The sequence below is a fragment of the Crocodylus siamensis genome, chromosome 2 (assembly GCF_052110815.1).
Source record: "Crocodylus siamensis isolate JL-2025a chromosome 2, ASM5211081v1, whole genome shotgun sequence".
NCBI lineage: Eukaryota > Metazoa > Chordata > Crocodylia > Crocodylidae > Crocodylus > Crocodylus siamensis.
In genome coordinates this window covers 79,423,240-79,447,625 of record NC_143396.1, presented here as the reverse complement: position 1 = coordinate 79,447,625, position 24,386 = coordinate 79,423,240, and the positions used below count along the sequence as shown (strand labels likewise).

The 24,386-nt window shown below is 42.4% G+C and overlaps 1 protein-coding gene across 5 annotated transcripts in view; it reads right to left on the bottom strand.

The window, feature by feature from the left end:
- The window catches only part of NEK1 (NIMA related kinase 1), a 79,565-nt gene extending 56,705 nt beyond the window's left edge, over positions 1 to 22,860 (bottom strand). For 3 of the 5 annotated variants that reach the window (XM_090036214.1, XM_090036218.1, XM_090036216.1), the window contains exons 1-10: positions 22,808 to 22,860; positions 13,919 to 14,067; positions 13,741 to 13,837; positions 12,391 to 12,488; positions 11,389 to 11,472; positions 8,742 to 8,809; positions 8,093 to 8,179; positions 6,301 to 6,355; positions 3,129 to 3,329; positions 236 to 296 (exon numbers count right to left, since the gene is read on the bottom strand). In XM_090036214.1, the coding sequence (XP_089892340.1) occupies positions 236 to 296; positions 3,129 to 3,329; positions 6,301 to 6,355; positions 8,093 to 8,179; positions 8,742 to 8,809; positions 11,389 to 11,472; positions 12,391 to 12,488; positions 13,741 to 13,837; positions 13,919 to 14,035 (868 nt within the window). In that variant the 5' untranslated portion in view covers positions 14,036 to 14,067; positions 22,808 to 22,860. Of the gene's footprint in view, positions 1 to 235; positions 297 to 3,128; positions 3,330 to 6,300; positions 6,356 to 8,092; positions 8,196 to 8,741; positions 8,810 to 11,388; positions 11,473 to 12,390; positions 12,489 to 13,740; positions 13,838 to 13,918; positions 14,068 to 22,781 lie in introns of those variants that run through there. The other 2 variants (XM_090036215.1, XM_090036219.1) reach the window with 2 other exon arrangements.
- Between the last annotated feature and the right edge of the window lie 1,526 nt (positions 22,861 to 24,386).

Sequence of the window (24,386 nt, the reverse complement as noted above, 5' to 3'; positions counted from 1 at the left end):
TGGTTTATAATCACTTATGCCAGTTAATGTGCAATTTTTCTCCCTAGCCCAGACGCTATTGGCCCATAGTTTATATCTGCATAATTTCTAAATAAAACCCATGCTTCTGAAAAGTGTATTTCCCTTGTGGCTTAACTGAAGCTTTTATTGTCAAGTCAAGGATAGATAGTACATTTTTACAGTCTCCTACTGCTATTCAAAAAAATTACAGTGCATTTTTCATATGCTTATTTACCTGGTGCAGCATGGGCTCCAAATTTCTGGAATACTTTGTGACTGAATTCTTCTGCAATAAGCTTAAAACAAAGACAAATTACATTAGTACATACATACATACACTCACTATGTAAGTTTAGTGTATGAATATACTTGTAAAAAAACCTCTTAGAAATGCAAGGGAGTGCAATGTCAAAATACAATAGCAAATGGTGTTCAATCACAATCCCTGGGCCCTAATCCTGTATGTATCCAAGACTTAACTTTATGCATTGCTAAGAGCCCCACTATAATTAATATGGAATTGGAAACATTATTTGAAAGTACTCCTATTATAGTATCTCAGAAATTTTTTAAACCATCTGGCTCATCTCCGGCATATTATTTGGCAAATATTAAGCATACTGGGAATCAGTGAATAAAGATTCAAGTAAACTTAATGACACTTGATTTTTTTTTAAATGGTTTGTGTTTTTCACTTTTTATACTTTTCTATTTAACACTGCTGTATTTTAAATCACTGTGGGGAGGGGACTGGAGGTTCTGTTCCTTTCTTGAAAAGAAATGAAAATTCTGCCTGAACACAGAAGGCAGCAAACAGAGCACTACCAAAAATAGAGTAAGTACACTAAAATAAAAGTAGAGAAAAGTATTTTCCATTAGCTTCTTTATTACAGATGGCAATAATATTTAGCTTTTTTTTAAAAGCATCACTTTAACCAATTTGTATACCTTGGTAAATTAGTGGAATAGTTCTGTCATAGGCAGAATATTTCAACTGAGAAAAAAATACTGCCTTCATCACAGATTATTGATAAAATTAATTCATGACTATTCAGGCTGCACTGGCACTGAAAATTCCAAATCTATGCTGGCTTCAGGAAGCAAGCACATGTAGGTCAAAAGAAAAAGAAAAAAAAAGAAAAAAAAGAAAAAGAAAAAAAGTGTAGCCTATAAACTAACGTTAACACCGGAAGCTAAAGCCCCAAATTAGTAATTTAATAATTTCTTTGTTTACTATGCTTCCTTCCTCTGGAAGTTTAATCTATATTTAGGCTCTACACAGATTACAACAAAACTTTGGATATAGTTAAAAAATCTACGTCATGAATAACTGAAATTCCATGTGAACTTTCAATCTATACAAGGGTACACTAAAGGGTAAGGTTACCTTTTAATTTTTTCTTTAGTCTATCATTTATACACTTCCTAAAGACAGTATAGCTTACTATCTGTTGTTCTTGCTGTTATTTTAATATAAAAACTAAATTCAAAATAATTCCGATAAATACAATGGTTTCCATATTGCACTTCAATATGCCAAACAATTACCTCAGACTTAGGTCTGATCTATGCATTTAAAACATTCTGGAAAGTTTTTAAAACTAGTATTCTATGAAACTACCAAAAATGGTTGATCTGAAGTGGTCCAAAAGTTTAAGAAATCTATATCAGTATGCTATCAAATTCATTGTCAGTCCCATTTTGTGGACACTTACATTTTAAATTAAATCAAAGCCTAACTTGAAGTCTCACTGTATGCACAAATAGGATACTACACACAGAAAAATTAGTTAATTTAACTCAGGGGTGGGCCATTATTTTGAGTAGACGGCCACTTACCGAGTTTTGGCAAGCCATGGAGGGGCCACATGACAGGCAGCTAGGGGCAAATTAATATTAATTTTCAATTTTTAGGGGCCCCGCAGGCTAGATAGAATGGCCTGGCAGGCCACATTTTGCCCACCCTGATTTAACTACTAATCTCAAAAGAGGGAAACAATATTTTAGCAATCCAAAATTGATTTTTTGGTAGTTCTCTAGTGCAAATATTCTAGGAACAAAGAACAAGTTGTGGGTACTGCAAGTGTAGCTGGTTCAGAAATATGGTAATAGGTGTTTTCTTTTCAACATAAAATAGTTTAATAGATTACAGAGTCGGAAGGGACCCCACGGATCATCGTGTCCGACCCCCTGCCCCTGGCAGAAAAAAAAAAAGGACTGAGATCAGATGACCCCAGCCAGGTGATTGTCAAGCCTCCTCTTGAAGACCTCCAAGTTAGGTGACAGCACCACCTCTCTTGGAAGCCCATTCCAGACTTTGGTCACCCTTACTGTAAAAAAATTCTTCCTAATATCTAACCTAAATCTACTCTCCACTAGTTTGTACCCATTATTCCTAGTTACTGCCTGAGGTGCTCTGGAAAACAGCACATCCCCAATTCCCTGCTGTCCTCCCCTGATAAATTTCTAGGCGGCCACAAGGTCACCCCTCAGCTGTCTTTTGTATAGGCTGAAGAGAACCAGATCTCTCAACCTCTCCTCATAGGGTCTTTCACGGAGACCACTAATCATGCAGGTGGCCCTCCTCTGAACCCTTTCCAGATCCTCTTGTCCCTCTTGAAGTGCAGCACCCAGAACTGGACACAGTACTCCAACTATGGCCTGACTAATGGTGCACAGAGGGGGAGCATCACCTCCCTCGATCTGTTGGTCATGCATCTGCTAATACGCAACAAGGTGCGATTGGCTTTGTTGGTCTCGTTACACTGCCGGCTCACGTTCATCTTAGAGTCAACTATGATCTCTCTCAGCCTCTGAGCTGCTAAGGAGGACATCCCCCAACCTGTAGGTGTGCTGGAGATTCCTCCTTCCTAGGCGGAGTACCTTATATTTATCTTTGTTGAACTGCATCCTATGACGTTCTGCCCATTGATCTAACCTGTCCAGGTCAGCTTATAACTGCTCTCTGTCCTCTGGTGAATTAACTTTGCCCCATAATTTGGTATCAAATGTTTATATAAATGTTAAAATTGGACAAAATGACTAGTTTGAATATAATTGTTTTAATTGAATACAATAAAGATGTAGAATTAGTTATAGTAAAATAGTTTTTTAATGCAAGTCCATACCTGTGGTGTAAGAAATTTTTCAACTCGTTTGGCTATAAAGTTTTTCTCCAATATGGAGTTAACTGATGGTCTATCCCTAGGATTCCTTTTAAATAGCTGGGAAAGGAGATTACGTAGATCATAGGAATAATGCATAGAAACAGGAGGAAAAGATCCAGAGATGATCTTCAGGACCAGATTTTTCATGTTACCAGCTTCAAACTATATTACAGGAAAAAAGATCATATGTATGTGAGCATAGAGCAAATCACACTGGAAAAGTAACAAAAAAGGTAAGAAAGGATGAATGTCATTTGGACATGTATCAAAAAATCTAATGCCTTCCAAATATTTTAAAAGACCATTATCAATATCTTTTAGATCAAGATTTATGCCAAGTTATCTGCTTATATCAATCCAGTACCAGGTATCTCAATTTTATACAACTGTACTATGCTGAGAAAAAATACAACTTGTCTCCCCTCAAACTGTAAGAGAATACAACAGCGTTGTATAACTATAGTTAAAAACAGAAAAAAAGGCTACCCAAGGTGGGATGAGTCAACAGTAACACGCTGTATAAATCGTTATGCCACTCCAGACACCTGATTGTCTTAATTCTATTTTGAGAACCAGCCTCTAGAATGAAGGACAGTAAAATGGCCAAAGCTATCATTTGGCCAAATCCTGAGAAGTGTATAGATTTAACCAGATATTTGAAACTCCCTGAATTTGTCTCTTAATCCTTTAGTCCAGTGAGCGCCAACACTGAGAACACGCAGCAAAATATGACCATCCACTGTTGACAAGAACAATTTGAAATTCAGTCAAATTTGCATTAATGTGTCTTTTCCAGTACTATATTTGCCTGTGAAGTCCTATTCTAAATGTGTCATTTTACAATTTTTTTTAAAAAAAAATCTCTCTTTATACAGCAAACAGAAACCTGCTAAATAAGGGAAGGTCTGCTGTGACAGAGACCTACTAGATAAGGAAAACAATATGCATAAAGTACGTCCCACTCAAGATCCTAGAGAAAATACCTTTTGATTTAAAAAAAATGTCAAGGATTAATATTAGCATAGCTAAGAAAGTTTTAGACAAAAAGTGATTTCTTATATAATACCTTTGAACAAGACACACAAACTAATTTCAAATCCACCTTAAATAAAACAGATCGTGACGTATTTTCGACACAACTAAGAAGTATTAAGGTCTTGTTTCAAGATTTTTATAATACAATTGCCTGTCTTATCAGATCTGTATGCTGAAGAGCTCATTACTGCTACCAAGTGTATATGCCAAAATTAATCACCGACTTGGATGAAAAAGTTCACAGCTTTATAAGGAAAGGAATTCTACAGTTGCATCTTTAGCTACAGAAGTGTTAAATATGATAACAAAAAAAGAGTTTACTGAATGAATGAGTTCAGGCGCACACACTGCTAACTATCCTGCATTCGTGTATAGAAGCCAGAACAAATATAAATGGAGGATGGCCAGTAGGGCTGTGCGAAGCTTCAGTAGCTGATTTGATTCGAAAAAGATCTGGCCCAATTCAGGGACCAAATCTCCAATTCCAAATTGAATTGGGAGACAAATTAAACGCTCTGAATCAATTTGAAGCACCCGAATCAATTTGGAAAAGCTTTGAAAAACATTCGGCTGCATCAGAGATTCGGCCATAGACTAAACAAGCAGCTGACACAGCTGCCGCCAGCTGGTAAGTCTGCTGGAGTTGGGGAAAGGGGGAGGGAAGGGATATGGGGGAAGGAGGGGTCCAGCTGGGACAGGGGGGTACATTACTCGGAGAAGGAGGTGGGGTAACACGGGATGCGGGTGTGGCAGCAGGGAGCAGGGGCTCTGCCTTGCTGCGGCTTGCCCAGCTGGGGTGAGGGAGAGGCGGGATGCAGGTGCAGTTCGCTCCAGGTGGAATGGGACAAGCAGCAGCAGGGCACAGTTCCAACTCCCAGCACTGCCGCACCCGTATCCTGTGCTTCTTGCACCAGCTGGCAAGCAGCAGAAGGGCAGAGCCCCCACTCCTTGTGCTGAAATGGGCATGACAGCCCTGGGAAGGGCTATGCCCTGCTGCTGCCCAAAGCGAGTCACGCCTGCCTCGCGCTCCCCACCCCTTTCTGGCTGGGCAAATGGCAACAGGGCAGAGCCCCCATGACCCATCCTGCCTGGGCACAGGCAGGCACAACCAGAGAAGCTGTGGGAAAGCCCCCATCACTGCCCTGCCTGGCCCCATTCCCTGCCCGGCCCAGCCTCCTGGCGCAAAAACCCCCCCTGCACTCACCAGCTCTAGCAGCAGGGATCAGGGTCTCTGAGGGCTCATGGAAGAGCCCCCACATGCAGCACAGGGCAGTGGGAGACAGCAGGGACCACCCCCCTGCTTGGTACCTGCACAGCAGCTGCCCCATGGTGTGGGTACAGTGCGGCTCAGCAGGGCGCTGTGCACTGTCTGGGAGCTGGGGCAGCTGCACCTGTCAGCCCGAGCCTGACACTGCTCAGCCCCAGTGGCCCCAGCTTCCAGACAGCGTGCAGCGCCCTACTGAGCCATGCTGCACCTGTGCGATGGAACAGTTGCCATGTAGATGCCAGGCAGGGGGGGCAGTTCCCTGCTGCCCCCCACTGCCCTGCGCTGCACAGGAGGGCTTTGGCACGAGCGCCCAGAGGCCCCAATAACCACTGCTGAAGCTTGTAAGTGCAGGGCTTTTTTTTTTTTTCCTGCATATGGAGTGCCAGGACTAGGTTGGGGCTGGTCAGGTAAGCCACGGGGGTTTCTCCTGCAGCTCCCCCTTCCCAGGGAGAGGCAGGCACAGCTGAGGAGCTGTGGGAGAACCTGAAGCCACTTGGCTGCGACTGCCTCTCCCTGGCCAATCTGAATCACTGAATCTCTCTGAATCAGTGCCAAATCTTCCAAAACCTGAATCAAATCACTGTCCTCCAAATCAGCCAAATCCAAATCTGAATTGAATAGTTCCCTATTCACAGAGCCCTAATGGCCAAGGACTAATCAGCAAGACAAGCAGAGAAAGGGAATTACTTTAATGGAATAGTTCATTTTAAAAAGCAAGCAGGTGAAACGCATCAGCTCATGAGTTATCATTTTTCGACTTGACAACAAAAAATCCCCGGTTGTTCGAAATTACTACCACAATTTTACAAAATACTTAAAGTTTCTACTTACTGCATGTTTAAGTGTGCACATTTCATAGAGAACACAACCAAGAGCCCATATGTCACTAAACAAAGAAAAATAGACATGTAAATTTTAGTTTTTATCTTCTAAAATTACCAAATAACCTCGAAATATATTCTTGAAAATACTGACTTAGTTGTAAAAATGAAGCATTTCATTCTGTAGAAGTGTACTAACTTAATAATTTAAAAATAATATACTGCATTTTCTCACATACAAAACACCCTGGAATATAGCCAGCCCCTTGTTTTTGAAAGGCAGAATGAAAGAAAAGAAGACTTTTCCAGAGTTATGGCTACATAGAACAAGGATGGAGAATACTCTTCTGCTGACTTGCCCTCTTTTTCCTGCTTAACTAAAGCCAAAATCCTAACTACTGCTGCAGATTGGTCTCCGTGGCTGGATTTATGATTTTGAAAAGAACTGAAGATTCTACAAGGGTGTGAATAAGAGGAGAAAGATCAAGAGCAGCTAAGGAAGGTTAGCAGAACATGCAAACTATTAAAAAGGAGAGACACTTGTAATACCTCTGGAGTGAAGAATAATGACTAATTAAGTCAAAGGACTCTTTCAGCTGCCTGAATATTAATGCCACTGATGCTGCTGGGCTGTGGAGCAAGAATCAAAAGCAGGGTGCTTCTATTCATGGCAGAAAGACCAGCTTCCCCATTTAATACATGCACCCCAATTTTTTTTGTGTGTGGGGGGGAATATGTGCAATATGCAAGAACATAACATAACAAAGAACAAATGCAAAAAACATAGCTGGACTTTGGACATGCAAGACCAAATCTGAGGTCCAAAACAGCCCCTGCTCAGCAGCTGCCTCTTCTTTTGACTTGAACTCTCCCTAGGCATCTTCAGTTCTCCTATGCATGTCCATAGTAGCCCTAGTCTGAGCAGCTTGGCACATAGCTCCCATCTACACCCCACTTGACTCCAAAAATCTCAGCCTAGCAGTGCCTAACTCACTTGAAAATTCTTATCTACATTGAGTTCAACACCAACTCAGCACCCACATTTTTTCATTCAAAAGGTAACTAGAGGAAGAGTAGGGGGGGGGGGGCAGGGAGATAATATTGGTGCCCATCTTTAACATAAAAAGACTCTGGGGATCAGGCACCTAAAGGGTAGACATTGTAGTCCAGATCCACAGACGGTCGTGCATCTATCACAAACTGGAGGACTGTTATATATTCTAATTCCAGATTCTCTCTAGGCATTCACAGTTTACTCAATCACCAAGAGTAAGAAGTAAAGCAATTGGTGCACACAGACAAATGGGAGAAATGCTAGCTGCCTTGCTGGGGAAAACATTAAAGGGAAAAGAACAGAAACGATCTTCCTCCTCCAAAAAAAAATTTAAAAAATTAATGCATAAGTTTTCGCTATTACTAAGACTGCTTAAAGAATTCCAAGTGGGATAAAAACACACATTAAGAAGAAAACATGAATTTGCTCGTGAGAGTTGGAACTAGGTTTTGCCTAACAGCAGGAACAGCAAAAACATTAAAAATGTGCTCACATTAGACAGTGCTAATTATTTCCTAAACTAGTAACCAGAAGCCTACTGGACCACCCAGGCACTCAACTATTAGAGGGGGGAAAAATAGTTTTTGTGTTTGTGCATTCACTCTGATTTTCCAGTTTAAACAAAAATACACCTACCATGTTGAGAGGAAGACTGAATTAAGTGCTCTTTACTGAAAGCAGGAAAAGCTTTAGTTTTTTAGACAAAGGAAATAAAAAGAAGAGAAGAATTCGAGGATTTTTGCAGTACCTTTTATTGTTGTAAGGTTTGTTCTGACAGATTTCAGGTGACAAATAGTATGGTGTTCCTATGCAAGTACGAGCCAACTCTACAGTACTAAAATAAAGAAAAACTAAAAGTGAATTAGTTAACATTAACTCATGTAATGTTATGTAGAGTCTATTTTGCTACATGAAGTCTATTCCAATAAATTTATAGCAGGGATGTCAAACGTATGGCCCACAGGCCGGATCTGGCCCATGGAAGTAGGTCTTCTGGCCCTCAGGACTTCTTGCCATGGCAGAGGCTGAGCTGGTTGGGGGGTGGAGCACATTTCTTCCCAAAGGAGCTGGGAGAAAAGGCAATTTTGTCTTGGACCACTGTGTGAGTAAAGCCAGTTCCAAAGAACTTAAATCAGTTGGTGGGCCATATACCCTACCAGGACCCAGAAGTTCAACACTGTCATTCCTTACCACCTCCCTTTTCCCATCACTGAACTTATTGTTTTTAATCACCACAGACAATGAAAAAAAAAAAAAAATCAGCAGCAGTTAGCAACAGGGACAAGCAACAATGATAGCAGCATTAGCCTTGTGGCTGCTGACACAAAATATGGCCTACCAACTGATTTGAGTTTGATACCCCTGATTTACAGGAAGCAGCACTAACTAGGAGTTACCTGTTAAGGACTCTAGCAATTCCAAAGTCTCCCAGTTGTATTGTTCCATCTTTGGTTAAAAATATATTCTTGGACAGGAACAGAGGAAAAAAGAGGAAAAACAGTTCATTCAAACAGAACTGTAATTCATATAGAAGAAAAAAATTAATTATACAAGCTATATTTTCAGTTTCCCTATATGTAACTTTATACTGTTCCAAAGGCTGGAAAATATTTTTTACCCCTGAAACATACATAAATGGTTGTTACCTGGCTTGGGGAGAGGTACCCTTCTCCCCAGAAGTACTACACAGGTACATTTAGGGTATATCCATACAAGGGGTCAGCAACGTTTCTAGGCAGAGTGCCAAAAACACCCACAACCCTGCCTTTTAAGATGTTGGTGTGCCAGGGCAGGTGGCAGGGAAGCCGCAAGGAGCTTGATCCTTGTTGTGGCAGCACAGCCCCAGCCCCTTCCCCAAGGCGCGACCACCAAGTAAAATGTCTTTGCATGCCACACGCCAGCACACATGCCAGGGGTTGCCTACCCGTGATCTACACTAGCGCTGACTGCCTGGAACCACTGTTCTGAAATACAACATGCCTGTTCTATGTGTTACAGTCCTGGAAAAAAAAAAAAAAGTGTAATGTAGCTGTTCTTTGGCATACACTCAACATCCCTCTTAATCTCAGTCGATACTGTGTTTATTAGCACATATACCCAGCACTCTCTGATGTTTACATTATGTTTTCTCAGCATTTGGTGAAAGTGGAACAGAAAAGCAAGTAGGTGGGGCAGTGTTCCCAGCAGTTCAGATTAGTGCCAGATGTTGCCTCATTAGCAAGGATGTTAGTTTTCTCTGTTTAAAAATCTCAAATTCTCTGATAAAAAAAATCCCAATCCTCTGATTAAAACCACAAAAAATCTGTGTTTCTCCATGATTAAAATGAAACGCTACTATATGTACAGTATCTGTTAAACATAATATTTTATTGATATATATACAATTTTAAAGCAATTTGGAAGCCTACTAGAATCTCAATCTTTATAATAAAATAAATTCTAAATACCTACATATTTTGCCATTTGATTTTTTTTTTATTATACAAATTCAGAGGTTCCCCTGCCCTCCTTCGCTCACTAAGATGTGGGTCCAGCTGTGGCTGTCCTCACCTGTTTGTGGCTCTGAACAGCCCTGATATGCTAGTACCCTGCCCCCGCCTCTCACTCCCAATCCACAGATCCTCAGCGCTGCCAGACCCCCTCACATGTAACCCAGAGCTCCCCACACTCCCAAACCTGCTGATGCTTCTCAATCTCAACCTGTAGCCCCCTGCCCCCCAGCCCTACCAGGGGAACCCAGCTGCCAGGTCTATGGCAGCTGGCAGATGCTGTGGCTAGAACAGTCTCTCTCCCCGTGGATGGCCTGGCCAGAGCAGAGCTAAGTGGAGCTTGTGTGGGGTGAGGGAGGATGTGGGCTGCTCGCTGCAGTCTTGGGCCTCCCAGCCCTGCTGACCTCCCCCCAGGGGCCTCTGCATCCCAGTGGGCGGGACCTGGCACAGAAGGATGTAGCAAAAGCAGAGTGGGGAGGCTCAGTGCCACTGCCACCACCACTGGGACCCCTGCGCCAGCCGTGTCACCAAGGTGAAGCACCCCCTGCTCACCCAGCAGCAGCGGGGCCATAACTTCTCACCGCCGCTCATGGCTGGTGTAGGGGTCGCAGCACTGGTGGCACTGAACCTCCCTGCTCCACTCTACCCTCCCATGCCAAGCCCCACCACACCGGCCCATGGGGGGAAAAGGGAGCTGGGCGGGGAGACCCAAGCCCACAGTAGCTAGCCCACATCTGCCCCTGCACCACACACAAATTGGGGGGGGTGCGGGGGCATGCTCCCCATCACACACTCCCAGGGAGAAGGATAAATGGCAGGGAGCCAGCCACCTGACCTTGGAAGAGCTGCCTGTGGCTCCGTCCCACTCCTCCCTCCGGACCCCACATTCCTGCCCCAGCTGGGCAGCACCCCCATCCCCAGCTGCCAGCCCTGCCTCAACTCCCTCCCTCACTGTGGTCACCTCAATCGCCCCCCAATAAAAACTTACCAGCAAGCAGCTGGGGGAGCTGCTCTCCACCTGGATGTATTGCCTGGGTATACTGCTAGCCACGTGCACATGTGCAGGCATAAGTGCATGTGGCGCCCACTGCATCCCACTCCTCCCAGCCCCAAGCAGCCCTTTGCAGGCTGGAACTTGGTGAGCCTGCAAGGGGAAACCTGCAGTTTCCCATGTTTTTCTCCTTCATAGAAGAAAACCGTATTTTCCTGCAAACAGAAAAGCTGGATCCCTACTCATTAAATCAAAATTAATAAAAATACTTTACAGAGTTCTTGATGTTTGAGGCCCATCTGCCATACTAAAAATAGGGAGACAAAAAACTTTTCATGATCAACCTACACTACACAACTAATGTTTCATCCTTGTGACATATTGTCTACTCTACGTCTTCTATTCTAGTGAACAGGCACTTGTTTCACAGGGAAGGAATTAGACAAATCTCAGCACGCATCATTTTAGGCTCACAGTTAGATTCTAGTTGTAAGAGAGTCAGGAAGAAAATATAATGCATAATATTTTTACTGCAATTCCATTTCAAGTTAGCACCCCACATACCTGTGATTTTATATCGCGATGCAAAATTTTTCGCTCATGTACATGTTTCAGCGCTAAACAGATCTGTACAAACCAATCCATAATCTAAATGTAAAAATAAGAAATTAAAAAGAAATTAAACTTCGACAACTGTGTGCGCGCGTGCACGTGCAAGTAGATTTGAGACAGAGAGAGACCGAAAGACTCTCTCTCCTACGTTTTACTAAGCCCAACACTTGGTTTATAAAAACATATAACAGCATTCCTACATACATACAACATAACTGGGGTTCAATTTTTTTTAAAAAACCTTTTACTTCCATTCTTTAAAGGTTCCACATTTTACAATAAATACAGCATCCAACCAGCAAATGAAACATTAATCTTTGTCTTTAAATACAGCACTCACCAGATGTTGTTGAATACATAATTCTAACAGAACATCAAATCAAAATATATAGAGAGAGAGAATATAGAAAATTTTGTGCCACAAAATCCAGCAGTTTTAGAGAAATTCATCTGGACCAGAGGTGTCAAAGATATGGCCAGGGAACCGCATCTGGCTGGTGGACCCTTAACATCCAGCCTGCGAGTCTCAGGTTGAACCTGCACAGTGCACATGGTGCATGCCAGCCCTGGCCTTGTGTGCTGCACATGAGGTCAGGTCCAATGTTTTTGCTGCACACAGCACCTGCGCCAGATCAGCTCCATGTACTGAATCTGGTGTGCAAGGCTAGCCCGTGGGTCTTATCTGGTCTATAAATAGTGCCATGCCACTCATTCAGCTTGTGCGGCCTACTGAGTTTGATATCCTGATCTGCACCATTTCCTTTAATCTAGATCAATTAACATACTTAATCTATGTTTCAAACGTCGTGTTTAGCATTTCACAGATAAATAGATCAGACTGTCAACCTATAAATAACTATATTCATGAGGTCAGTCTGAAATTACATAATATTTTCTACTACTTAAAAAATGAAAGATAGATAGTATGTAATTATAGCCCCAAGCTACCATTACCTGATCTTCAGAGAACAAGATACCCTTCTGAGCGTTAATTTTTTTAAACAGGTCCCCACCTTCACAGTAATCCATCACTATGTAGAGACAGCCATTTTCTGTCAATAGAAGCAGGAAGCATTTCAGTATTCCATAACAAACAACACACTTAAAGCTTTTAAATGATAAATGCAAAATATATTTCTTCATTTGCAAAGCTGGCTGCAAGTTACTATTATTTGTTTTTCCCAATTCTCAGGCAAAATACTTACATTCATGGTACCATTTTACTGTTTCCATTTTTGATGCTAACAATTCTTTCCTTCAAACTTCGTAAGTAGGAACCTAACACAAGGCTAGAGACCTCTGTGTGACAAGAGGTACTATCTTTTGAATAGAACATAAAGCTAGTCTACCTAGAGGAGATAATCAAAATCTCAGACTGTCTCCTAGAAGCAAAAAATATTAAACTTCACCAAATTCTAATTTAGGTGCCCATATCTGACCACATTTATTCCTCTTGCAATTTTGAATGAATATGGTATTCCTACTCCTAGATATGCCAGATTAGGGTTTGTGGGACATCCTAAAAAGGTATCAGATATTGACTTAAATGACATTCAGGTTCCCTACCGCTTTTGAACACTATTCCACAAGACATTTAACTACTGCACCTCATCTGCTTGTTCCTATGATGTGCAAATTTTGAAGCACTAACTCTACCAGCCTTTCCCAACTAGTCATGGCTTATAGCTTCCAGGATGCCAGCCTAAGGTATTTAATATTTAGACAGAGAACACTGGGCCACCAGTAAGTGAATCTCTCTTAAAAAGGTGCAGCAAATCATATTTTCCACAAGGCTCCCTGGGTTTGAAAGTTACTTCCCCATTCACCAAACCACTTCATATATGCAAATGTCATCTATATTTTTCAGACATTTGGTGTCATTTTAGGGGGAAGCATGCTTGCCTGAGGTGACTGATTTCTTTTAGCTCACGGGAAGTCTGGTTGGACTACTCGTATCTGAATTCACCTTGTGTATAATTACTCCAGGTACTTACAGCTGTGGACACACATATACTGTTTGTAAAGAAAAAAATTGTGATGGGACCTTCCTTCCAGGAACAAGCACACAGGGATCTATTGCTTGCATTATAGCACAGACAAAATTAAAAAGAAAAGAAAACAAACAAAAAGGCGTGTTTTATTCCCCAGTCGAGTGAGTTATAAGAAGCCAGTAGGAATTGAGGTAGACAATAAAAGATAAAGAAAAGACATTTAATCATGCATAACAAAAACATCAAGAATATTGCCTGTATTTTCCCTGCCATGTTAGATGCTTTATAGTACACTATTAGTTACTAATCCTACCTTCAAACGACTCTCTGTACAGGACAATATTTGGATGTTTCATGTTGGCTAACACAGCAACTTCCCTCCTTGACTCTTCTCTCTCTTTATTAGACATCTAAAAACAAAAAACCCCAATACGTTGTTTTGAAAGTAGGACTATAAGATGAATACATTAATAATTAATAAGATTGCTCACCTTGGATATGCTTATCTCCTTAATAACATACTGCTTCCCATTTTCTTTAGACTTGACTAAAACTGCTTTTCCAAAGGATCCTTCACCAATCTTTTGCACCTTAATGTATTTATCCATGGCTCTTTTTCTAAGGCATCCTTACATGAGTGCTAGGCAAAAAAAGTACTTAGTTAACCAAATAAGTTTATTTTATTTATTTAGCTTATTTCTTTAATACCTCTCAGATCACATTATGCTTTTCACTTCAGTTTCCAATTCATTTTCTCATCACTTCCATCAAGGAGCTCATTGTTTTCCTGTAAATCAGTTAATTCATACCTCAATTCCCCTTATAATATATACTGATGAGAAGGTCCAGAAAGAGAGCTATATTGCTACTCACAGTTCAATTTGTTACCGTAATGGAATGTAGGTAATCAGAAAATGTCAGAAAATAAGTACATTTAGTCTTCAGGTACAGTCAATGGCACTAACTTTTGTTTCAGCTGACATGAATATCACGGACAGCTACAGTAGTTAGTTACTTTTACCTCCCTCTCCACATTTTCTGAGAAAACTACTTCAGAACTGCCCTCCTCCTCCACGCACGCACCAGAGATGTGGGATGGAAAATTTTCCAATGCTTTATTTTTCCATGGGAAATTTTCCATTTCTAAAAATTCATTGTTTCATAAAATTAATTTGTAACAATGTATGGATGTCAATACAATTGGAGGCAAGCTTGGCAGTTTCAAAGTTGTAATTAATGTTTTTCAGGTGATTATCCCTAGGAAGTGAGTGAGAGAGTATGTATATGTTTTATTGATATGTGAACTGGAGGCTAAATACACTCACATAATAATCCAAACCAAAAATTAAGTTATAAATTGACCTAATTGGCTGTGCAGGTCAAATCAAAACCAAATGAACACATCGCTAAGGTTGTTTCTACTTCTCAAAATCTCTTGCTTCTTGAGAATCAGTCAGAAGCACAATTAGTGAAGAAGATACAGTGTGATAAGTTGCCCTTGCCCATAGACTCATTGGTAAAACCATCCTTTAGCAAAAGAGAATGTGGTTCAAGTAGTTCTGAATCAGAGCTGCCTCAATCCGATTCTGAAATGGAATTAATAAGTAGTGCAAATGATTCTACAGATAGTGACAGTGAAACTGGGTGCCGCAATGAACTCAGTGGAAGAGAGTTAAACTCTGTTGAAGTAGATGATTAGACAACTAGGGCATATCATACACAGTTTTTTGGGTGTGCTAAAATGAGTGTCATCAGTTTTCATTGCCTTTTTTCCCCCCTTAAATTTAAACAAACAATGTAAGGGAAGTACATGCTATTGTGTTTACATTTTTACAAGTATGCCAGTAAAATAATTTATTTCCACATAAAGCTTTGCATTTGTTTGAATATAACATTTAAGCCACATTAAGTGTGCTGTATTTAATTTTCTTCCTAATCAAATATTTCAATTCAAATACTTGTGGCTGTTGGGACATAAAATTCACATGGAGGTACTTTTTTAGTTTTGTTTACTAAATATAAGTCAAATAAACATATTAAATCAGACCACGCTCTATTTAGGGAAGTGGAAAATTTTCAATTCAAAATTTCCAGGAAAACCCACATATCTGGCACACACACAACATATCTATTAAGTGCTATCAAAATGTCTGTGCTAGAACTTAGCTGACTTTTAGCTTTATAATAGTGGTTAAGTTCCAAGCTCAGAGGCCATCACATTTCATTTAAAACCTTCCAGAGACACACTTCTTTCACCAAGATTTTTACTCACCTGTCCACTATAAAAAAAAACAACATATGACATTACTTTTTGAACCTGTACCTTCTTGAGCGAAACTCACCTAATAGGTCTATGGCTGACTGAATCAGGAATCTCCTTTGAAACATGCATTATCAAAACTCAGGCAAAAATGATGTACAAGAATCTATATTAAAATTATGTTTTTGTGAAAAGTGAAGCACTCAGAAGACTGAAAATAGAAGAGAGAATTCTGAGCTCTGCCCCCTGCAGAGATTTTAACACTGTCTTTCCTATAAAACATCTAACTTGCCCACTGTGCAAGTGGCTGGCATTCAATGAATCAGGTAGCAGTATTTATTTCTTCACTGTTCACAAGGTAGGCATTCTATAGTCAGCTCACACTTACCTTTCACTACACCAAGGTCCCAACTATGCTTTCATTATCACCAGCATAAAAATTAGGTCTATTTAAAAATTAGGTGACATTTTAAGCACAAATTAAATTTGGGCAAGAGACATGTCTGTCTCACAGTCTGACCCTGAAAATATGAAAGAATAAATAAAAGTAGTATCTAGCTCTCACTCTAGCATATATGAATTGATAAGTTCAGCAACTTCATAGTTTACTTTAACATTTGGGCAAAGCTCTTGCTCCACTGAAGTCAAATACATGTTTCTTTTTACTTCCCTGGGACAAGAACTTAATCCAATGTTTCCAAACAGTAGAGAACAGCATGCAGCTATTTATGGATGCAATAGCTAATAGATTTATTTACCCAACAGTTTCCAAATGATCAAAAATTATATTATTTTAGATTTAGTTTTGGCAAATAGTAAGGACATCATGAGTTGATCCAGTTTGAATTCAGTTTTACAGTTAAACTTCTGCTTAACCCAGGTTCTCAATTTCAAGAGCTAGAGAAGTCAACTAGCTATCAGCAAAGTAATTATGTCAAAATGGAATGTGAAAGATACCTGGAACTTCCTTAAATCAAAGGTAACAGGAACTATAAGGAAACAACTTCCAAAGGTAAAAAAAAGAAAACAAAACAAAACTGTGAGCCAATCTCCTGCTCTAGCCATAATATGGCTCAAAACATAAACAAATATTTGTATTAAAAAAAAAAATGATATGCACTTGGGCAGATAGGTGAAGGGGAGCAAAGCCAGGTCAGGTAACAGGAACAAGGGGGAAAAAAGTGAAATTACTAAAACTAAGGTGAAAGGAAAACAATACAGTATTTACTGGAATATATGATAACCCTGAATATAAGATGACCTCCCAATAATTAGATTCCATATATGGAAAATGTAAAGAATCGTTATAATTTTCCAGGTACAGAATCTACTTCTTGGAGGTATGCTTTGAATTTGACCCCTTCTATTACTATTGCAGGAAAACTAAATCTGAGAGGGTCAGGTGGCCCCCTTACCCTCCGTCCTTCCCTAACCTTCTACCCCTTGCAAACCTTCCTCCCCACCATCAGACCCTGCTCTCCCCAAGCACATGGAAATGAGAACATTTGAAAACAGTAATGGATGAGCTGACACATTTTATCTTTTTTTTCTTTAAATTGATGCAAGTTTTAGCACAAGTACTCCACAAACATACCTTTAAGCAACATTTTTGTACCTCCTTACATAGAGTATAGGAACTACACTTGATCTGAGCTGACAAGAGGCTGAGATGATGCTTGATCTGAGCCAAAAGCATGATGTTAATTCAAAGCCAAAAGGTTGCTGATTACCATTATAGATCACTGAGCTGGGCTTCAGCGGAGTCAACAGCATTTCAAGCTATGATGACCAAATAGCTCAGCACTGTCCAGTATGTGTGTATACTCCAGATACACTTCCCCACAAAGGAGTCATGTGCTAATTACCCCCATTTATCCCTAGAACTGAGTGTTCATGTCATGAATCCTGGGATCCTCCAAAAGTTTATATGCAGATGGAATGCAGGCCAACCTGGTCCAGCTCCCCCTTATGGAGGGTGGGGCCACACTAATATGTGATAGGCTAAGAGACAGAGCATCAGAGGGATTCTGGGTAAAGTTTGGGACCCTGTTTAATGATGTTTGTCAGATAGTTAAGGCTGGTGAAGAAACAGGAATCATTGCAAATGGGAAAGAAAGGCACAGCTCTACTGTTTGAGTGAAGAGAAAATAAAAATATATGCAATGTGGTGGCTCACCATGACTTGAAGAAGAGCTGGTGCTGAAGAGGATCGAGTGCAACGGGCATTACAATACATCTTAATCAAAGGGGGTTGCACCAACCTATTTTTGTGGTAGGTTCCTACAAGAACCTACTGCATCTCAGCCTTTTCAGCTAAGAAAAAACATAGTCCCCCACCCCCACAACTGTATCCCACATGCTGTTATTTGTAACTGTATGTCTTTCCCAACCAATCTTCCTTTTACAATGTAGTATTGTTGTGCGGGGGTCTCCTGTATACTCTCTGCTTTGTAAGTGTAATGTTCCCACCCTCCCATTCCCCCTCTCTACCTGGACTTAGTTGGCTGCATGTTTCATATGTAGGGACCTACTGAATTTGTGGTGGAAGTGGGATGCGTGGTGGCTCCTTTAATCTTGCAGGTTCCCCCCCACACCATGCCCCTCATCCCACTGACTGGCAGAGAGGCCCCACTGCTTCCCGCTCACTCCTGATCAGTGGGAAAGTAAAAACCATGGTTTAAAGTACGGCCAGGCAGCAACAAGCAGAGGGTTGCCAGGGCCCCTTGGCCAATCAGCAGCAGGAAGCAAAAATGGCACCATATATAAAACCACGGTTTTCACTTTCCTGATCACGAATGAGCAGAGACTGGGGAGCGGCAAGCAGCAAAGCCTCTTCACCAATCAGCCGTGGGGAGGCAAGTGGGGGAGCCTGAAAGAAGGAGCCAGTGTGTACCTCACTTGCACCACAAATTCAGTAGCTCCCTATTTATATACAACTTAGTTGTATTCCCAACCCTACAGCCATCCTCTACTATGCAGATCCCACTCGGGTCTTTCTGTATTTCTTTGTGCTTTGAACTTTGCCATTTGAAATTTAACATTTTCTAATAAAATTAAATTTTTGGCACCAAGGGATAGTGTCAGGCCTGCTTCTGGCCCTCCCAATGCTGACCTGGTATTGTAGTACATCCAGGTCCAGTGCCAGTTTCCTGAGGAGGGAACACCCCCCTGTTTTTTCCACACATGCACACAAAAAGGTTCCCATCAGCAACTCAGACTTTTGGCTAAGATTAGTGGTCAGGATTAGCTCTGGCCCTCTCAGTGCTAGCCTTGTACTGCAGTACCTCCAGTTCTCTCATGGGGGAGCAACTTTGCTTTTTTTTTTTAAATAGCCACACACAAAAAAAGGTCCCATCATTATGTTTGCTCAGCATGGGCCATTTGTTTTAGTCATGCTCAGTATTGGTTGTATTTTAAATGAACTTCATAGTCGATTTCAATTATTGAGCACATGCTGCTTTTGGCAGCAGTTCAATGAAAGAGAAAGTATTTAATGAGGTTTCCTTGCATGCGATTGTAAAAAATGGAGCTTTTTCCCTATGTTGATTGGAGGAAATAAATCTCATTTTGTATTCAAGCAAATGTAGTAGTAGCCATCCCAGAATTCTGAAAGAACATAAAATCCCTAAAAGCACAGGTCCTGTAGCAACAGATTTTAGTTGAATAATACATTGGGTTAGGTATGGCATCATGATTTAATACTTATTTTTAAAAAGGGAGAAAAGGAACCCCTGGGTCATTAGTTTAATCTCAATAACATACAAATCCTTAAAACAAAACTTAACAGGAAGAATAATCAAAGGCATGGAAGTAAAGAGAAAATTGGATACTATATAATAGGAACTTACCCAAGATAGACCATGCCAGACTAACCCAGCATCTTTGAAAGGATAAGTGGGTTTTCTGAACAAGTAGTAGACGTTTTCTGATCTGTAGTAGATCTTATTTATTCTAATTTCAATAAAGCTTTTCATATAGTACCACAGGGAAGATTATTAGCAAAAACAGAAAAAATGGGTACAAAGACTAAAAGGCTTTCTTCCTAGATGATAAGAAAACAAGCAGGCTTGAAAGGGAACCTGTCTGACTGGAGGGAAGTTACTAGTGGAGTTCCTCAAGAATCAAGTTTGGGAATAATCTTGCATAATATTTTCATTAATGGACTGGAATATGAAATCTGCCAGCAAGAGAAAGCTGATAGGCATCATCAATAGATATCAGAATCAAAATATCACATGGGAAAATTCTGAGGATCATGCAGGGACTAATGTTATACAAATTAAATTGAACAGTACAATGTCACACAGCTTGAATTAACAACAGTAAGTGGGAGACTCATCAGCAAGAAACGAATGAGAAGAATGAACCTGAACATATAAATTTATCACAGAATGACTCTGTAGTCAGGTACAAACATTATATTTTTACTGGTATAAGCGATCAGAAACTGGTCTAAACCCATAACAAGTTCAGCACCCACAGGGTGGTTTAAAAAGGGCGGAACCCAATCTAAGATAGGCAGCCTGCATGCCCCCTCCACCCTCCACAAGGGTGAATGTTCTGTTTGCTACTGATCTAAACTACGATGCTTACAGAAAACCACTTAACTTGGATCAATTCTGCCTCAGGCTTTTTAAATGTCTGTACCCAGCCTAAGATTCAGATGCAATATCAGCATGTACTGGGCAAGGTACTCCAGTAGACATAGTCAAGTACTAATATTTTGTTATAACTAAACATGGTTGAGACCTACTTTTGAATATTGTGTACAATTCTGGTCACCCTCATTAAAGAAAAATGAACTGACTGCATCTTATAGGAGGGGACTAAAATAACTTGTTTGCTTAGCTTAACCAAATAAAAGCTAAGAGGGGATACAATTACTCTATATAAACAGATCAGAGGAAGGTAAAATACTGAGTTGTCCCAAGAACAAAAGTATATAAACTAGCCATGAATAAATTTTGGTCAGAAGTTAGCAGGTTGGTTCTTAACATCAGAAGAATCAAGCTCTGGAACAGCTTTCCAATTGGAGTAATGACACCAAACCCCTCTCCCCCCACCATGCTAGATAAAATTCAATTTATGAAATGGCTGTGGAATAGGAAGGAGAAAAGGGAAGATGTATTTTGAATCAATAACTCATTAAGTTACTTCCAGTTCTAGGCATTTGTTCTGATTACACACAAATCTGTACTTTAACAATGACATCCTAATTCTTTAACAAAGTTACCTATATTTTTATATTAATGATACTCTATACAAAGAGCTAACCGCCCCCCCAGCAAACAGTGCACTAATAGCCATTTTAAGCAAAGCAGTACTCAACACTTATCACTAGCAATCAAAGTGGTTGCTGTATCAAGTATGACTAGCCTAATTCTTAAAGATGAAACAGCAATATACCAGATAACTTATCCAAGGAAGGTTAAGAAGAGAACTCAGGTGAAGTCACCTGAACTCAAATTTTATGTCCAGTCTAACAGAACTCAGACGCTGGCAACCTACAGCCCATGAACCATCAGATCCAAGCTTTGGTGGCGTCACTCTGTGGGCATTCTCCCCATACCACGGCTGTGGGTGGGTCCTGGCACCCTCAGTTTGATCCAAGATGGATCATTCAAGCCTGCAACTGGAAAAGTTTGCCTACCACTGGCATCCATGGCTCCTTGGACTCATTCAAAGGCCAATGGGCACTAGCTGATGTGCTTTTCTTGGTGCACCCTGCCCTGTGAACACTTGTTTAAAAGTAAACACAGGTTTCTGTTGGTGCAGAGTTAGGGATAGGAGTTGGGGGTCAAAAGTTAATAACATCTGGAAACTGTTGATGCACAATTAGTGACCCCCTCTGATAAGAGGAAGGGGTTAGCAGTTTCTTTGTGTGCTTAAGCCCATACTCCCTATGTGCATCAAGCAGGCGTACCACTGGGGTACAGCATATTCCATTTAAGTGCATACTTTCAGGACCAAATAGAGGGAAGGTAGTAACCCATGGTGATTGTAAAGCATGCTCCCTAATGACATAAACACACTTCCCTAAGATTTTTGCACCTCCTTAAGGCTCTTCACCTGGTTTCTCAGAGCCTCATGCTCTAGCAGCTGTCTAGAACTGACAGGACCTACTCAGCTCATGGAAGAATTAGGCTGGCTTCTGGTCTCTTTCATCCACTTAAACAGTTACAGAGCAGACACATGGGCCTGACCAGCAGCACCTTCACATGTACTTGTCTGCTCTGTAACTTTGCTGTATTCCAAGAAGCTGCACTACACATAGTGGGAGGTAAAGCAGCTGTCAAACAATTGGTGGAAGCCTCGGTGAGGACAGCAACCAGCAGCTGTGAAGCAGGACTGCCTCCCCCTAGTTTCAAGGCTCCTAATGCACCAATTGTCAGGAGCTGGAGCATGAGGAGAGCTAGCCTGTATTGGGCTGCTAGTCCCAATGCACCCGCAGCACTGGTAGGAAGGAACCGCAGACAAGTCCAGTTGCAGGGGACTTTGGGAGGGGCATCTAGTCCAACCCCCTGATCAACGCAGAACCAGCCCCAACTAGATCACCCCAGCCAGGGCTTTGTCTATCTGGATCTTAAAAACCTCCAAAGTTGGAGTGTCTACCACCTCTCTGGGTAATCTGATCCAGTGTTTTACTACCCCTTAATGATAAAATTCTCCCTAATACCAAACCTAAACCTCCCTTGCTGCAACTTGAGCCCATTGCTCTTCACTGTGTCATCTGCCACCACTGAGAACGTCCTCTCTGTTACTCGCTTCAGGGAGCTGAAGGCTGCTATTAAGCCCCCTGAGTCTCCTCTTCTTCAGACTCAATGAGCCCAGTTCCCCCAGCCGCTCCTCCGCCCTCCCTCAGGGCTCATAACCACGCGCTCCCTCTCAGCTCGGGGGACCCAGCGCCCGGCACCCACTGAGGAGCGCCCCGGTGCGGGGCCGGGCCGTGGGGCCGGCACGAGCAGCGGCACGGGGGCCAGGGGCTGCTGGCACCGGCCAGGATCCCCGCTGACCTTGCTCCCACCCCAGCGGGAGAGGAAGCGGGGGGAGAGCCCCCCGCCACACCCGGCCCAACTCTGCCGCGCCCCCCGCACCTCAAGCCGCTTCAGCGGCTGCTTACCGCAGCAGCAGCCGCTCTCCCCGCTCAACCGAACCCCACAGCCCTGCTCCGGGCCCGCCCCCGCCCTACCATTGGGTAGCAAGTCCCAGCGCCTACTCCTATTGGCTAAGGCGAACCAGGCGAAACCATCAGGTTCAGATTGCACTACCAAAGGAGCGGTGCCCGGGTTGTGACTTCTCCCTGGTAACGTTTAGCAATGAGTCACGTGACCGCCACCAGCGGGGCGCCACGCCGGAGGCGGAGCCGGCGCCTCGGTCTGAGCCGGGTGTGGCTGCGGGTGGGCGGCTCCTTTTGGCTTTGGACTAATCTATAAGTAGTAGATGGCCTGTACTAATCTGTCAGGGGAGACACCATGATCAATCAGGTGGTTTTCCCAGGGCAGGTGATTGTCTCTGATGTGTCCACCATCCGAGGTCTATATTGAGCAGATTCTTTTTGGTGTTGGGTGGTGGAACCGGAGCTTGCTCCATCCACTCCATGCATTGACCTGGGCTTCCAGGACCAGTGCAAAAAAACAGAAAAAAAAAAAAAAGGCCCTTGGCCAGGGCACTGTGGGGTGCTGGCCTCCGTGCGTCGGTTTCCACGTGCTAGTGCACGCCCGGGCCCGGAGCTGGAGAGCCTGGGCCCAGCGGTGGGAGGGCCCGGGGCCGGGCGCTGTCCGCACCGAGGTGGCTCCGTGCGCGGCGTCCGTCAGATTCCCGTGGCGCCGAGCGTCTGCTCCATGTGCAGCACGGGGCGGGGAGAAGTAGCCCAGGATCATGCTGTAAGGGTTGACATAAACCGGTTTATGCACCGATTAGTGTGTGTGTGTGTGTGTGTGTACGTATACTTACTTGCATGCATGTCTACTTGTGTGGATGTGTATGTATACTTGTGTCGCCGTGTATACTTGCATGTGTGCTCCTGTATACGTGTGTAAACAACTCTTACTTATAATTCTCTATACATATTACATATATATAAAACTCTCCCCCCTCTCAATACTGTATTTTATATATATTTGGTAGTTTTTGTAAAATTAGTACATTGCCCGTAGCTGCCACACACCACCCCACACCACCGCTGCTTCCCAGGAGCAAGGGGAGGAAGCTTGAATGCAGCAGTCACCACTGCGCCACCACCCTTGCTGCCACCATTCTGCATCCAGCTGTGTGCCCCGCCCCCCCACTCACCTGCTCTGAATCCAGCCCTGTGCCTCCCTCCACACACCCATGCTGCTGCTGCTCCATGTCCAGTCACAGGCCACTTCCCCTCCCACCATGTCCAAGTGGCCTGCTCCGCTGGAGCCACACCCGGTGCATTATTCTTTATGGACATTTATGTTGCAGCACTGGTTGGAGCCATGACCCCCCCCCCAACAGGTGGACTAAACTCTTTACGCATGTAGGCTGGAAGGGACCTCAGAAGAGCATCAGGTCCATTCCCCCTGCACCAAGCAGGACAGACAACTGGGGTCAAGTGACCCCACCAAGGTGACCATCCAGTCTCCTCTTGAAGACCTCCTTTTGAAGATCTGAGATTATTGCACAGTCTAGACACCCTGGCTGTGAGAAGTTTTTCCTAATGTTGAGCCTGAAAT